The 15415-nt window shown below is 38.0% G+C and overlaps 1 protein-coding gene across 1 annotated transcript in view; it reads right to left on the minus strand.

Moving 5' to 3' along the window:
* The window catches only part of FILIP1 (filamin A interacting protein 1), a 134996-nt gene that overhangs the window by 109268 nt on the left and 10313 nt on the right, over positions 1-15415 (minus strand). The window contains exon 3 of the mRNA XM_083829931.1: positions 13848-14017. Within this exon, the coding sequence (XP_083686057.1) occupies positions 13848-13886 (39 nt within the window). The 5' untranslated portion in view covers positions 13887-14017. The remainder of the gene's footprint in view (positions 1-13847; positions 14018-15415) is intronic.

Consider the following 15415-nt stretch of genomic DNA (forward strand, 5'->3'; position numbering starts at 1 on the left):
ATAAAGCAAATATGGACAATCTGCCAACTCAACATAGAATCATGGAATCGCAGAATGGCTTGAACTGGAAGGGATCTTAAAGATCATCTAACTCCACCCCCCTGCCATGGGCAGGGACACCTCGCACCAGACCAGGTCACTCAAAGGCCCATCCAGTCTGGCCTTGAATACCTCCAGGGATGGGGCACCCGCAACATCTAATTATTCTTACTATTTCAAACTAACCAAAACTTTGCAATTTATTTCCAATTTGCTGTTAGCTGACTTTAGCTCCCAGCCTGTTCAATGGCTAGTCAGCAGCCTTCAACCTCTCTCAATTTCTGGAATCCTAAAAAATTTCCTGTGGAGATTAATACACCTGCAGAAAAAGTCTAAGTATACAGGAGGTAGCCTTGTTTTTTTGTTGTTGTTGTTTGTTTTGTTTTGTTTTTGTTTTGTTTTGCTTTGTGAACCCCTTGGAAACTGCACAGATGTCCTTGAATCACAGAATGAAATTCTAAATCACTTCTCCCTATGCAGGTTATTAAAATACAGTTGGTTCTAAGCCTTCTCTCTTATAGACTAAATTCTGTGAACTTTTCACTATCCTTTAGCAGATATTTGCATATTATGAGAGGACCTGCTCAGGTTGCATACAGTTGTTAAAAAATAATCAAGCAATTAAACAAGCACCCTACCTGAGTAAGCCTGTGACATAAAATAAAAATAGAATATATTTGAGGATTCAATATTTTCTTGAAAAGTCACCTAGAATACGTTTCATGAATAATCCCACTGAATAACAGTAGTCCTGTATTTTCTCAAGATTTGTCTGTGCACTGTTCATCCCTGAAGGGAGTCCAACGGATTTGTTACCAATTACTGTAATGTAATCCACATATCACCTTCCATTTACTACTAGTCTGAAGCAAATTTATGTGAAAAAACGCTTGGAAAGAAACATGAAGGTATCAACTGCCAGTGGTAATTGTTAGTAGCACACGTGAAAAATCTTATAAACATTTGCTTTTAATGAAACATACACAAACTTCACTTACACTTTTTATGGAATATGACCAAATAAAACATCCTTATCCTGTAGTTCAGCTTAACTGTTTTCAACCCCCTTAGTACCTCATGCTTTTCAAAAATCTAACAAGCTGTGAACCAGAAAACTGTAGCTTCATTGCTGTCAGTAGATCAACAACTGTTTTATACCACTGAAGGGCCTGGCCATTTATCTTTAAGATGGCTTCAATTCTGCTGCGTTGCCTTCATTATTTCAAGCAGCTTGTAGGCAAAGTGACATTATCAAATAGATGTAATTCCCTCATTGCAATTATGTAGCAGTACAGACATCATCAGAACTTGGTAAGATCCCTCTGCTGTAGAGGCACTTTTTACCAGAACTCTCCCCTCTCTATGAACGTGTCATCTTCAAATGAAATGCAGCAGTCCGGGGTGAAACATGGCAGACTTTGTAACCTATGAATACTTAACAATAAATACGTAGTCCAGAAGTATTTATTTCCTCCAAACAAAACTGGCCATCTGATATACATTATTAAAGCTGCAACACCCAAGGACTCGATCACCAAGAACAGCACCTCTGTCCTTGCAAACAGTGCCATGCTCTCCTGGCTGCTCACAGAAGGGAGTTCTGGTTTTGACATCTCCAAGAACACAGTGCCACCTATCTGCACGTTAGGGTTAATTCAGGGGAGATGGTGGGAGAGGACCAGGAAGGGGCTGTTCTCCTTGCAGCCATTTCAGCAGCATCCGTTGTTCCCTGGCTGGGTTTCCTGCGGGCTGAGGGAAGCTGCTTCCACTGCACATCCCCAGACTGCAGTTGCATTTCCCACACCACGATGGTTTCTGTCACCAGCTCAGTTCCATGTACACCTGTCAGGTCAAGTGCTGACTGGTCATACCAAGTTTACTTAAGGCATTTTAAGCTAAGCCTCTTACATCATCTGTAAGAGCAAATCTCCAGCAGATTTTGTTGACAGAAGCCCAAGATTGCTATTATATTATCTGTGGATCTGTAGAACTTGAATTGCTGAGGAGAAAGGAATGGCTCAAACACATATAAGCAGCCCATGAGGTTCAAAATTGGTACCCACACGGACTTCTGTACCTAGGAAAGGGTGGGCTGACAGGAGCAGCCTTTCCTCATTTTGCCCCAGACATTAGCCACCAATGCACTCCTGATGTAAATTACAGTCTAACTACCTTTTCCATGAAGAACTGTCTCCAGTCCCATTACCAAACCGGCCACATACGCCTCTCAAAGACAGTCATTTGCAAGAATAATTCGCATGCACTGGGGAAGACAAGAGGGAAGGGGTAACGTATTTAGAGTCAGGCACAAATCCATGCTTGAAGAACATCTCTGCAAGGGGGCGGATGCAGGGCTTTGAAATCCAAGATTATATTCTCCATGAAGTATCAAAGACCTTGAAATATAAAGAAGAGGAAGATATGTGCAAGCCAGCTTACTTCTATCATACTGTTCAGCAAACGACAGGCCTTGTTCTTGAGGTATCTCTGTACATTTGCCATAAATTACACTTTGTGGTTTTACTTTCAGAGTGTGGGGAAGAGGAATCTGCTGAAGCACTCCTTTCTATTTCCTATTATTTAAGAATTTGGTGAACAATAACGAGGTGGGCTCAGTTAAATTGCTGTTCTACTCATTTGCATGTGGACAGTTTGCCAGTGATACTCAAAAATGAAATGGTCTTTCAAAACGCCTTGTTTTTAAGCAGCAGCGTTGAGGACAGTTCTCTAAGAGCACAGTCCACTTGGGAGCATTAGGAGAGAATTGTTTTGCCTTTTTTATCGACCACTGGAAGAGAATTTAGATAGCAGAATTTTAACAGAAGGATGACAATAGGAATTTTCTTTTTTAAAAAAAATGCCACCAAGATGATGAAGCTCTTTGAGGAAAGGCTGAGAGAGCTGGGACTGTTCAGCCTGGAGAAGAGGAGGCTCAGGGAGGATCTCACCAAAGTGTATACATACCTGAAGGGAGGGTGCAGAGAGGATGGAGCCAGGCTCTTTTCAGTGGTGCTCAGTGCCAAGACAAGAGGCAATGCGCACAAGCTAGAACACAGGAGGTTCCTCCTGAACATCAGGAAACACTTCACTGTGCAGGTGGTGACTGAGCCCTGGAACAGGCTGCCCAGAGAGGCTGTGGAGTCTCCCTTCTCAGTGATCTTCAAAAGCCACCTCGGCATGGTCCTGGGCAGCCTGCTCTGGGTGGTCCTGCTGGAGCAGGGGTTGCAGCAGATGGCCTCCAGGGGACCCTGCCCACTTCAGCCACTCCATGATTCTCTGATATGCTCATAGTGCTGAATAGCAAACTGATAGAATATGCCCCTTTTCTTCCATATATATTGACAACACAATTGCTTAGAAAATCCACCTGAACCAAAATCTGGAATGCACCTCTGATAATCTCACTGGACTACTGTCCAACACCTGCCTACTTATGCAAATTACCAAGAAGAAAAACCTTCCAAGTTAGAAGTTACTAGAGTTTCCTCTCAGCCCTTGTAAATAAAAATGCATTTTTTAGAGAAAACAAAATAGTGTGATGGGAGATGAGATGGGGAATCCCTGTGCAATAGGGAAATACGCAACTGCATGTTGCAGAAATCAAGAGTTAGGATACAGAGGGGAACCTGAGCCAGTGGTAGCATGAGCACTGCAGAAGGCCTAGCAAGGCATCTCTGCCTGGAAAATGAAAGGGAGACAAACAGAGAGAATACTTTAAACATTCTGTATCCTGTAAACTATTGGCTTCCAGGATTTAAGCAACCTCAACAGAAGGAGGTACACACCAGGCCAAATGTAAGCAACAATCGCCATTGCTAGCTATGTAGGTTTTCTTCCTTTTTATTATCAGGATTATTTAGGTAGCTCTACATTCAGCTAATTCCTGAGTATCCCATCTTTCAGTACTCAAAAGCATACCAGAACAAAGAGGGTTGCGCAGAGAAGCCAGAGCTACTACTGGCTCAAAAGATTTATACACAAATTATATTATTTGCTTTATTAGGCCACCTTTCTCTTTGCAAATATTGTTGCTTTCTACTTGCAATATTTATTCATTTATTTATTTATGTAAGATGGCACAGAATCATAGAATGGTTGAGAATGGGAGGGACCTCTGGAGGTCATCTTCCAGCCCTCCTGCTCAAGAAAACTGACCCTGAACAGACTGCCAAGCACCATGTCCAGACAGCTCTTGAGTATCTCCAAGGATGGAGTCAGCACACAAAATGAAAAGTAGCACATCAGAGCAGATTTTGTCTCACCTAAATCAATCACTAAGTTAGGTGTACAATCTGAGTTAGTTCGCAGTGAATTGTTTCATCTTCAAGATATGATTAAATACTCATTTGTGATTAAGTAATGTCAGAAGAATCTGATCTCCAGCACAATTCCACATTTTATATTTATCATTTGTATAGAGTAATAATTTATATTAATGTCATGAATATATCTAGTAGTATTTTTCATGTGCTTATTTTATGTGAATGTAACATTTTCAAAAAGCAAAGTTGTTTTTTTTTTTTTTTAACTAGAAAGTAAATAAAGCAGATTTTTTTTTCCCCAGAAATTCCTACAGTTATGGTCATTTTTATGTTTTCAAGACTTCTTGTATGTCAAGACCTAAGTCTTCATGGTTAGTACATTGCTAAATAATAGAGGGTCAAGCAGCAAGCTGTACTGCTGGTTGTTCAAGCTGATAGCACTCTCCTGGTGATTTAAGTGACACAGGTCCTCCAGTACTGAAGAGCACAGCATCTGTTTTTGAAAGTCAGTGTTTATCTAAGAGAAGTCCAAAGAATCTCTTGAACTGCTTAATTGATACTGTGGAAATGTATGATTCAATTATATATTCACAGCTGATACACAGAGTATGTTATATTATCCCTAGAATATATATTAAGCCTAAGATTCCCTTAACAAGAAACAGATCTTTTTTTTTGGCAAATATTGCCCCCACATTTCTCCTTTTACAGAAGGCGGGAGGCCAAGATCTGTAAGTGTTTTGAGCTTCCCTCCCACATATATACCTTTAAAAATTTACATTTCCTTTATATTGTCGTGTTTTTCCCACAACTCTTCCATATTAAGCAGGTTTTCTTTCTCCCTCAGGCCTAAGTAAATCTTTCTAGAAAGTCAAGAAGACACTCATGAATCTCAAACTATTCTTCTATATTTCTGTCAAAAGGATGCCCTCCACATCATCCACTAAGGGCTTCTGCATTGTTTGTTTTTTAGTGTTACATGTGTGATGGATTGGGATATAAAATATTTCCAGCAGGTAACCTGTCTCCAAGACGCCATCACTAAGACTCTTCTAGGGACAGTTTAGCCTTCAAGAAAACAAGCAATAGATAAAAAAGCTAATACTCACCAGACCGTGGTGACATATCTGAGAATTAACTCAAGCAGAATAGAACTATATGACCATTCTAAGTTAAAAACAAGACAAATCAGAAAAACATTGCAAAACAAGTGAAATAAATCATTCTCAACAGAGGGTAACAAAGTACTGAAGCAGAACCTGAACACCTAAAGACAAGATTAATTCTGCTGTAGCTGAAGGATACGGCTGGTTTGTCACATAGAGTTTTAGTACTCTATAAAACAGAGAAACCAAACAAATAGCTTGCTTGTCAAAAAAGGAGGAAAAATCTGATAAAGAGAGCTCTGCATCCTTCACCTTAAATATCAGTAGGAATTGTACCTTCTCTGTTGAGGAATAAGCAAAAGCCCAGAAGGGAAACAGGCAAACCAACCAACCAGGACAGGGAAGAAAAGAAACACGTCCTAATGCTAAAAAATTTTAAAAAAAAAGAAAAAATGAAGAGCTGGGATAGATATTGCTCAATGTATTGTAGCATAAATAAGGAAATTTCAGTGATGAGGACAGTCTAAGAACCTAACAAGACATAAATGACTGTTCTGCACAATCAGTTTGGCTTACAGTGCCAGCTGACGGACACTGTTAAATATACGTCTCTCCAAGTCCACGGAAAATAAACACTCTTCAGTATGCATATGAACTCCAAGCCTTCACCTGCACTGAGGTTCATTTATGGCATTTGTAACAAAGCCAGGGACTTTAACATAAGGCAAGAGACAGCCAGCAAGGCAGGCCTTTGCCTACAAATATGGTGATTCAATTATTTTGATACATTTATATAGAAAGATACATATAAAAAAAAATCAGTTTGCCTCCAAATATGTAAATGAACTTCAAAAGCCATTAAAACAAGACATAATCATGGTCTGTTGTAATATCAGAACAGAAACTTGATGAGAAATAATAAAATAGAATGGGATTTTAAATAGTTTTCTGTGCTGATTGAAATTGAAGCCAGTTACTACACTGAAGTAGAAAGCAGCTTTCTATAATAACTCCAGCTTCACTTAGGCCTTTAACTCAGATATTGAGATCTGTCTGGGGGCAATATTCATTTCTAAAAGTCCAAATATGGCATGAGTGTTGTGTCTTCAGAGCATTTTCTTTTGGAAGGGAACAAGAGAGGAAGGGACAGTATATCGCTGTGTGTGGTAAAGGTGTTGGGCAGGCAATTTGTATTCTTTCCATCTGTTTCTGCACATCTGAGCATCTTGTCATTCACACTCTCACCCCAATCACTGTGATCAAACTGTGGAAGAAATATTCTTTGCCATCCTTCAGGGAGTACAGGAAAAAATACAGAGAAAAATAAAGAAAATAACTGTTTTGTATTTGCTGATCGGCATGTTTGGAGCAGGCCCTGGGAATACCAGAGTGCATCAGGCAGAAGCACAGAGGGTCAGTGGAGCTGAAAGGGGGACCTGCCTGGTACAGCAGCTTATCACAGGCCTTGCATGTCCCATGAAGACCTAGAACTGATGACAAAGTGAACCTGGACAAATACTGTATTTGGGAGCAGCTGGCAACCGATGTGACACTCCTGAGCTACCACACAAGTAGCCCAGTTACTTGTGTGGTTAACTGGGTTAACATCTTAAGTTATCGGGATGCAAGAGGTGAAACTGATGTGGGTGTAGAGTGAGAGCTACATATGAGAAGTTTTCTTAGGATGGTAGGAAAAGTCACTGCTCCTGACCAGCTGCTTGCTGCACATTTGTCCTCTTGACTGTAAGGAATTTACCAGTAGTCAAGTACAGTCAACTCACGTAATAGCAAAGGATGGCCAGGGTCTGAAGTTACAAGTACTGCTCAACTGCACAGAGCAAGAGAGCCTCCACCCTGCTGGGAAGAAGGACACGGGCAGGACTAGTCACAAGCAGGAAAACACTGTACCCTAGAGAGAAATGGACTCACGTCCCAGCGAGGAGACGTATCTTCTTACTTTGAGACCTTTCTCCATCAAATCCAGTAAAATCTTTACAGGCACACAGTGGGAAAAAGTCCTTCCATTGCTGTCGTCAAGTCATGGACAGAATAGTGTATTCAATGAATATCTTCTGATTGGTTAGTCACATTTTTGTTACCACTGATGGTATCTGTTTTTTTTTTCTTTAATCCTAGCTAGTGCATGTCCTTTTATTCTGTCCCCTCCCACCCCCCCTTTTTCTTTCTCCTGGATACATTACAAGAATAAATGGAAAAACAGGCTACTCCAAAAATAAGATCTGTACTTTTGAGAGATTCCACAAAAATAATAAAATAAAATAAAATAAAATAAAATAAAATAAAATAAAATAAAATAAAATAAAATAAAATAAAATAAAATAAAATAAAATAAAATAAAATAAAATTCAGCCCAAACATATATGGGTCAAATAAACTTTAAATGTATTTATAGAAGTGAATATGAACATCTCCCTGTTCTTTATGTAAATATTTCTGACATCCCAGATCTTGCCTCAGGTTTCTTCGATGAATATGTACAAGAGAAAGCAGCAGAATAAATTTTTCATAGTTCCATTAATTCTCCAACATCATTATTTTTGCAAATTAGAAATGTATAAATATTATGAAATTATCTGCTTGTTACAACCAAATAAGCACACAGTATTTATATAGCAAACAATATTTATAAATAACAACTTCAAAAACAAGACAATTTTTTCTATATTGTTTGAATAGGATAAAAATAAATGAGTTAAAGCATATAAAAGGAAAAGATGAAGCACCAAAATGTTGTTCCAAGAAATCCCTAACGAACAAACCCTCCCAAATTCCTCTTCTTTGACTTCACCACAATCATTGAATTAAATCCTCTGGAATGTAAGCAGGTTTGTTTTCTGTTCAGCTGCCATCAAAGTAAGTCAGCCTTCACCTGACCTTCAGAAAAAAACGGAATTATGGTGATACCCATTCTCCTGGACTGCCCACACCTTCCCAATCTTCTCATTCTTTCTATGGAACACCTCACTAATGCACTATTTGTTAAAAAACAAACAAACAAACAAGCAAAAACAACAGCATGGCGCTTCCGCAATTAGCTTCTGTTATTTGTCTAACTCCATCAGTATAACAAACTATATATTGCAACCTTTCAATATATTATAATATAAAAACATTGCTCCAACTCTGCCCCACCTCTCTGGGACTAATTCAAGATACTGGTAGTGGCTACATAGAAATGCAACACTTTTTTACTGGTCAGAAGTAGTCCAACAATTGCTCTTCATACAAGCAGTATGACTCTGAGAAAGCTGATACTTGAAGAGAGGACACTTCAGACTAGATAGTCCAGTGTTAGGAGGACTTTTTGTAACTCTGGGCTTCAGCCAATGAACTTCACATAAATGGAAGGAAAACACATCCATAAGGAGCTTGAGATAACTATGTATTATACTGCAAGAAGAAAGATGTTAATAAATTGTATATAAATACTTTACCCAGTTTATTCATTTGGTACCAAACACCTATTGGTTTAAGAGAGTTTTATATCTGAAACCAGCGGAATTTCTAAAGAAAGGAGAGGCAAGCAGGGGCAGGAGCCTCTTTAACCCACACTCTCACCTCAGCTGCTAGCGAACTTTCCCATCATTGTGGTATCTACACTATGGATCATACGCACTATGATCAGCATGGGATTCAGCTGTACTAATATAGAAATCTATAGCGTTCATGAATGCTTTTGAGCCAGCTATCCAGACTCCCTGTGGTGTCGAGAGAAACAAGCATTTCTAAAGTGTAGTTCTTCTCTTACTAACACAGACAGTGAAATCACTCCCTAGAATTATTTATTTCTCTCCACTGGCAAAATGGTGAGATTAAATCAAACCTCTCTGATGTCTGAAATTCAATGATACAACATTCACCCTTGCTGTCTTAACTGTTGCTTCTAGATCCCAGGTATCTGTTTACTCCAAAAACACAATTGTATTTCCTTCACAAACTTGAAGTTTTCATTTCAGCAGCTATTTCAAACAGCTAATCTTCTGTTCATGGGCTTTCTCCATTTTCACTACATTTAGTGGCCCTGTGTTTTTCATTTTTTCTTAAGCTCTTCTGTTTCACCAGAAAATCATGCCACAGATAGTGAAGACTGCTGAGACCTGTTGACTAAGGGTCAATAGAGAGATGTACCTCAGGAACAAACGCATTTAGCAAAGCTAGTAAAGATTTTCTCCAAATTTTAACCCAACTTTTCTACTTAAACTTGAAGTAAACTATCTCTGTGGTCATGCTTACAACAGCCGAAGCCAGTATAAACAAGGAAGGGCCTAGAACAAAACATTAAAACCTCTTGAAAGCATCCTGGTTATCTCAGGGAAGTTTTATTAATCAAATGCAAGCCTTATTTGCATCAGATCTTTATAAAGAACAGTAAATCATATTCAGTGTGTAACAAAGGAAAAAAAAAGCCCCCCCCCCCCCCAAAAAATCTGCCTCAGGGATAGTTCTGTCAGTATCTGACAGACTTATCATGCTATATTAGCTACATTTGTATGTAGATGTAGTTCATTATAGAACAGATCTTACACTAGTATATTATGCGTAGAGTGAAGAGTGAATGAGTGCAACAGGTGAAAGAACAGGTTACATTTCTTATACCTGTATTTGAATGAGATTTTGTTAGGTTAAATCTAAAAAGAATAAAAATCAAAATAATGTATACTTTTATACCTTATACTCACATATGCTAATGACAAATACTAAAAGCATATGGGATGGAAATCTTCTTCCTCGAGTAATCAACTACAGAACTTGCCTGCTCAGGCACTAAAATGGCTGCCTGCAGATTTTGGCAGCCTCCTTGGTCTGAAAGACACCAGTGCCACAAATGGAGGAATTCCACCACGAACTGAAGACTGATGTATCTCTCCACTTCTTGCCAGTACCATTACCAACAGACCATACAAGCTATGCATCACCAAACTCTATCTGTTATTAAGACTCCTTCATTTAGAAAAACATGTCATACATCAAAAACAGTGGGAAATGTTTAAAGGAAGAGCTCCCTTTCTTGTTTTGTAGGTACTACTGGAGAACAACACCTGTTTTCTTTTGGCAGACCTGTCAAGTACCTTACATGGAGCATGATCTTCATTGGACAGGAGTTTCAGGTTCTCCCACTGCTGCAGCTGCATCTCAAGGACCAATAGTCCTGTCACTGCCACTCTCCTGCCCCGGCACTGAGCACACCACGTGCAGCTGGCTGGCCTGTCCCAGCTGTAGTTTTGCCACACTGATGGGTACATGCAGCAGACATATCACTTAGTGCAGTCCTGGGCTTAGAGAAGCAGCACTGCTAGGCATGGTTCCAAGCTAAAACTTTATACTTGAAGCCCTCTTACCCTAGGACAAGCTGTGCATTTCATGGACTTGACAGTTAGGCTCTCCTCTAATCCAGAAATGCAGCATCCAGATGCTGACCTACTGGACAGCAAAGAACCAAGACAAAGCTTACCTTTTTCTCACCATAACTAGTGTCAGGACTCATTAATCTAGTAAAGGGGAAAAGGACTACACAGTTTGCTCAAGGTAAGTATTGTTTCATCTGTTTAATAATACACTTCAGAAATAAGAAATTTTTAAGAAACTTAAACTAAAAGCACCTATAAATAAAACTTACAGATAAGTAAAACTCAAATTTTTATCAGAATTCTCAAGAAATTTAAAGACCAAATGTGCCCTAATCTATAAAGATGAATCAACAACAGCTATAGGCCTGGTCAGAATTGGTGCCATTACTAATGAGACAATCCTCTGGCTTACATGCATTGTCTGCAGATCTCAGGCATTTGAAAACTAGTTTCTCATGGATATTTTCTCTCATTATGAAGCCATCATAGCAACTGGTAGACTGAATAGACTTTGTTAAAAAAGTCCCAAGGGCCACAGTACTCTTGGTAGAGAGTGTACTAAGGCTGCACATTTTGGATCTGAGACTGGATTCCAAGCACACTAAAGATTATGAGTAATTGGTTCCAGGAGCTAGTCCCATTCTAAATATGGGGAACATTTGCAAAATTTGTAACTGGAAATGAGTGTTGAACATCATCAGGGTTTGGAGTTATTCACCTCCAGGGTTTTAACCAAGACCCATCTGTAGTTCTAAGTCAAGGCTGGATACAAATGGAGGAACTGCAGAAAAAAACTTACACTGTGTGAGTGCATTGTACTCACAAGCCTTTGTTATTTGTCCCCTTTTTTAATATTACTACATTTTCTATAGAAATCCTTTTAAATGCATATTAATGAGTTAATAAGCTAGCAATTACCAGCATTCTGTTAGAAAAACAATATTCAAATTTTGTATCTTATGTCTTGCTCTTGCAGTGATACCATTAAAAAACATTATTACTACTTGAAAACAAAAAGATTTATTGTGGTGCAGTAATTCTTACTGGTTTTCACATTATCTGTATGGGTCGTCAGCAATCTATGCCTTTCCACAGTTATTAAATGACTACATAATGCCACCTAGAGGCGTAGGGCTTCATTTCTTTTGAAAACTGCTGAAGTTTGTCACTTAGGAGGTCTAATTGTGCAATTGGTGACCAAAACTATCACAGTTCTGATGTTAGTGTTTAAAATAAACTTATCTTCTAAACATAAACATTTCAAAGCTTATTCATTTAGTTTTCAAAGCTTATTATTATCCATTTATAGCAAGAAATAGCTAACTTGAGTTAGCTAGAGTCTCAGGGCAAATATATAGCACCCATTCTGACGTAAATATATTTTGACTTTTAGCAAAAGAAAACATAAGGTGCATGACAAACACCAGAAATAACTTGATTATATATTTATAACTCTTTACATTTCACGTATATGCTCCACCTGTGAAGATCACACCTCAAAGCCAGTGCAGAACAGGCTATGTGGCACATAGCACCCAGAGCATAGTCCTGTACCCTGTAAAGCAAGATAAACCACAGGGGCTCTCATTCTACTGGATGTTTTATATGACTCCTTTGGAAATACACCCTTTCATACCAGTCTTTACATGTCTCCATTTTACCAGCTTAATTATGCTGAGTCTGGGCTTGTGGCTTCACCATCCCTGGCTACATCTGTAAATAATACTGTGCCCACATGGCCCTCCTCTACCTGCTTCCAGTCTGCCTAGTGGGAGTCATCCCTGGCCTGTGCTAACCTGAACCTTTCCCAGGCACTATCTAGGGAAGTGTTAGTGTGTACAAACCAAAGTTGTCACAGGGTCTTGCTCCAACAATTTAACTGTATAATCATATGGCAGTGCTGAAGCCATTATTTTGGACCAGCTTAATTTACCAGTAAAGAAGTACCCTTCATTTTTTCACAGCTGTTCTTTCAGCTAACTTCCATAAAGCTGAGTCTCTACTAGAGAGCTTTCCACCAGGCAGGAAGCCAACCTTCAGATGTTCTGAGATGGGGCAGCCTCTTCAGAAATAGTCATCAGCTGGAGCAATAAACGACGTTTTAGCGTATTAAGATTGGGATGGAAAGAAATGGTTTAAGAATATTCCAACAGCATTATGTTAACTTTCTCAGGCCTACAGCACAACCGCAGTGCCACTACACAGCAAAGTTCCCATCTTTGTACCTCCACTCGGAATTGAAATTTAGGCACGTGGAGCATTGCACGTTCATTTCCTGTTTCCTTTTCATTACTTAGAAGTGGACATTCTCTCATACAGTCCTAAAGACATGAGCAACAACCATCTCTCATTGCTCTTTCTTAAGAAGTTATTAACACTTTTGGGCTTAGATCCCCATTTAAAATAAGTGGGTAAAATGAACCATACATATTTCTCATAAAAATAATTCAGAAACTTTTTCATTTTCCACTTACACCCTGTGTCCTCCACAGAGATTATAGAGAGAATAGATCTGATGCTCTGTGACACAATGTTTCCTGAACATCCTTTACAGACTAAGCTTTCACTTAAAGATGGTTTCTAGACATTTTCACTGCAAAACTGGGTAAGGTGTAAAACGCATGGTGCCCTTCTCATTTTTAGTGACTTTTCCTAAACTCTATAATTTCCATTCAGTTGTATGCCCTCTTTCTTCTTGTAGAAATATATACAATATCAGTAAAAGTGATAAAAATACCTTCCTAAAAATAAGATAGAACATAAATTACTTTTTTTCTAAATGCAATAAACTTACAAAATGTCATGCATTTCACATGTATGCATATACTACACATTTATGTATCAGTATATATCTCTAGAAAATCCAAGTCAAACAGCATAATCATTAACAACAGAATAGACAATGTTGAGTCTTCATTCAAAGTGTTTAGTATGCAGTCAGTAAAAATTAAACAACAGAATAAATTTATCCACTGAATTAAGCTTCAAAATTAATTTTCTAAAGTGTTTTTCTAGCATTATAATACAAATCTGAATTTAAAAAGAAACAAATAACAACAAAAAACACTTACCATAGCCTTTGTCACTGCTTTCCAAAGATTTCTGGGCATTACACTTTGTTGCTGAATTCAAAATTAAAGAGAAAAGATCTGACAGAAATCCTCAATGGTGTTTTAAAATGTATAGAGAGTAGAAAGTCCATTCACATCCAGAAAGATTTCTTAGAGGGCTCAGCTGAAATCTGCAAACACAGTATGCTGAAAGTTTGCCATCTGGTCTGTATCACTGGTTAGATTCTACAAAATGTCTTAAAGAGTACTTTGATTCTGTGTAAGTGTGGGATGTACTGTCCACAACAACATTATGCATACTTTTCCCTTACATAATGTCCTGGATACAATGAATAAGGTCAGTACACACTAGATTTACCAGTAGGAGTAATGGTAGCATGGAATAAATATTTGGCATAATTAATACATTTCTGTTTCTCTCATTAACTATTACCAAGGGACACTTTAAAACAATAGAATTGTACATCATAATTATGTATGTTTAAATAACACTGTTTTGATGTAGAAAAAAAGCAAAGGCCAGTTGAAATCTTGTTCTTTTAAAAATAGAGTACAAATTTCAACAAAGTTTTTTAATGCCTTTCTTTTGATCTCAAAACAATTACCACTCTGTACTCCATCCCATGTATCTTTGACCTGCAAACTGAGAACAGATATTTAAAGTATTTGCTTATTTGTAACAAAACCTGACATCTGAAGATACATGAATATATATTTATGAAGATTTTAATCCTATTTAAATAATTTGGTTTTGAATATGGGATCAGAATTTAATGTGCCAAATATTTTAGTCAAATGCCAATTCCTTTGAAAGAACTGTTACCACAATACATGTATATTTATTTATACAGAGAGAAAGAGAAAAAAAAAAAAAAGTGGTGCTACTAACTAGATTCTGTCTTTGGTTTCCTATAGCATTCTCATACCTTAAATATTAAATCTGGAATTTTCTACATGTGATCTCAGTGTCAGACTCTGGTTATTTTTATTTGGTTTGAGAAATTTTATTTCATCGAAAAATTCTTCCCACCTTCTAGTAAAGACTGACTGCAACTCTACTAAAATTAAGGTTCATTTTTTCCGTGTTTCATCTTGTCTTACACAAGAGGCCTGATACTTCTGAAGGCAGGTTGTATTTATGCTTTAAAACCACTATTTGTCATCAAATTGCAACCTTCTGAATTGTCTTATTTTGAAAATGCTTAAGAGGCAAGTGCTTAAAATTTTATTGCTTGTTAAGGGTTTGACAGATAGAAGTTTCTGTCTGTACAGTATTCCATGCTGTGGAACACAGGATTTTGGTTAAATCCATCCCTGAAATTCAGGTAGGCTTCTTTTCATATCATCTGTTTTTCTTCTAATTTCCTTTTGCCACGTGACAGTGGTCACGTTTCTGTTATATGTGGTCAGAACTGGCTATTTTTATCTTTTTTCTGGTAACAAATTCTAAATATATTGATGTATTGTTTATATATTTATTTTGCTACAATCATTGGTATTAAAAATGAGATGTTTAGTGCATGTATTCTAAAAATACTTGCTCAAAGTGCTACAGTACATGTCCAGTC

The sequence above is a fragment of the Anser anser genome, assembly GCF_964211835.1.
Source record: "Anser anser genome assembly, chromosome: 3".
In the NCBI taxonomy this organism is placed as follows: Eukaryota; Metazoa; Chordata; class Aves; order Anseriformes; family Anatidae; genus Anser; species Anser anser.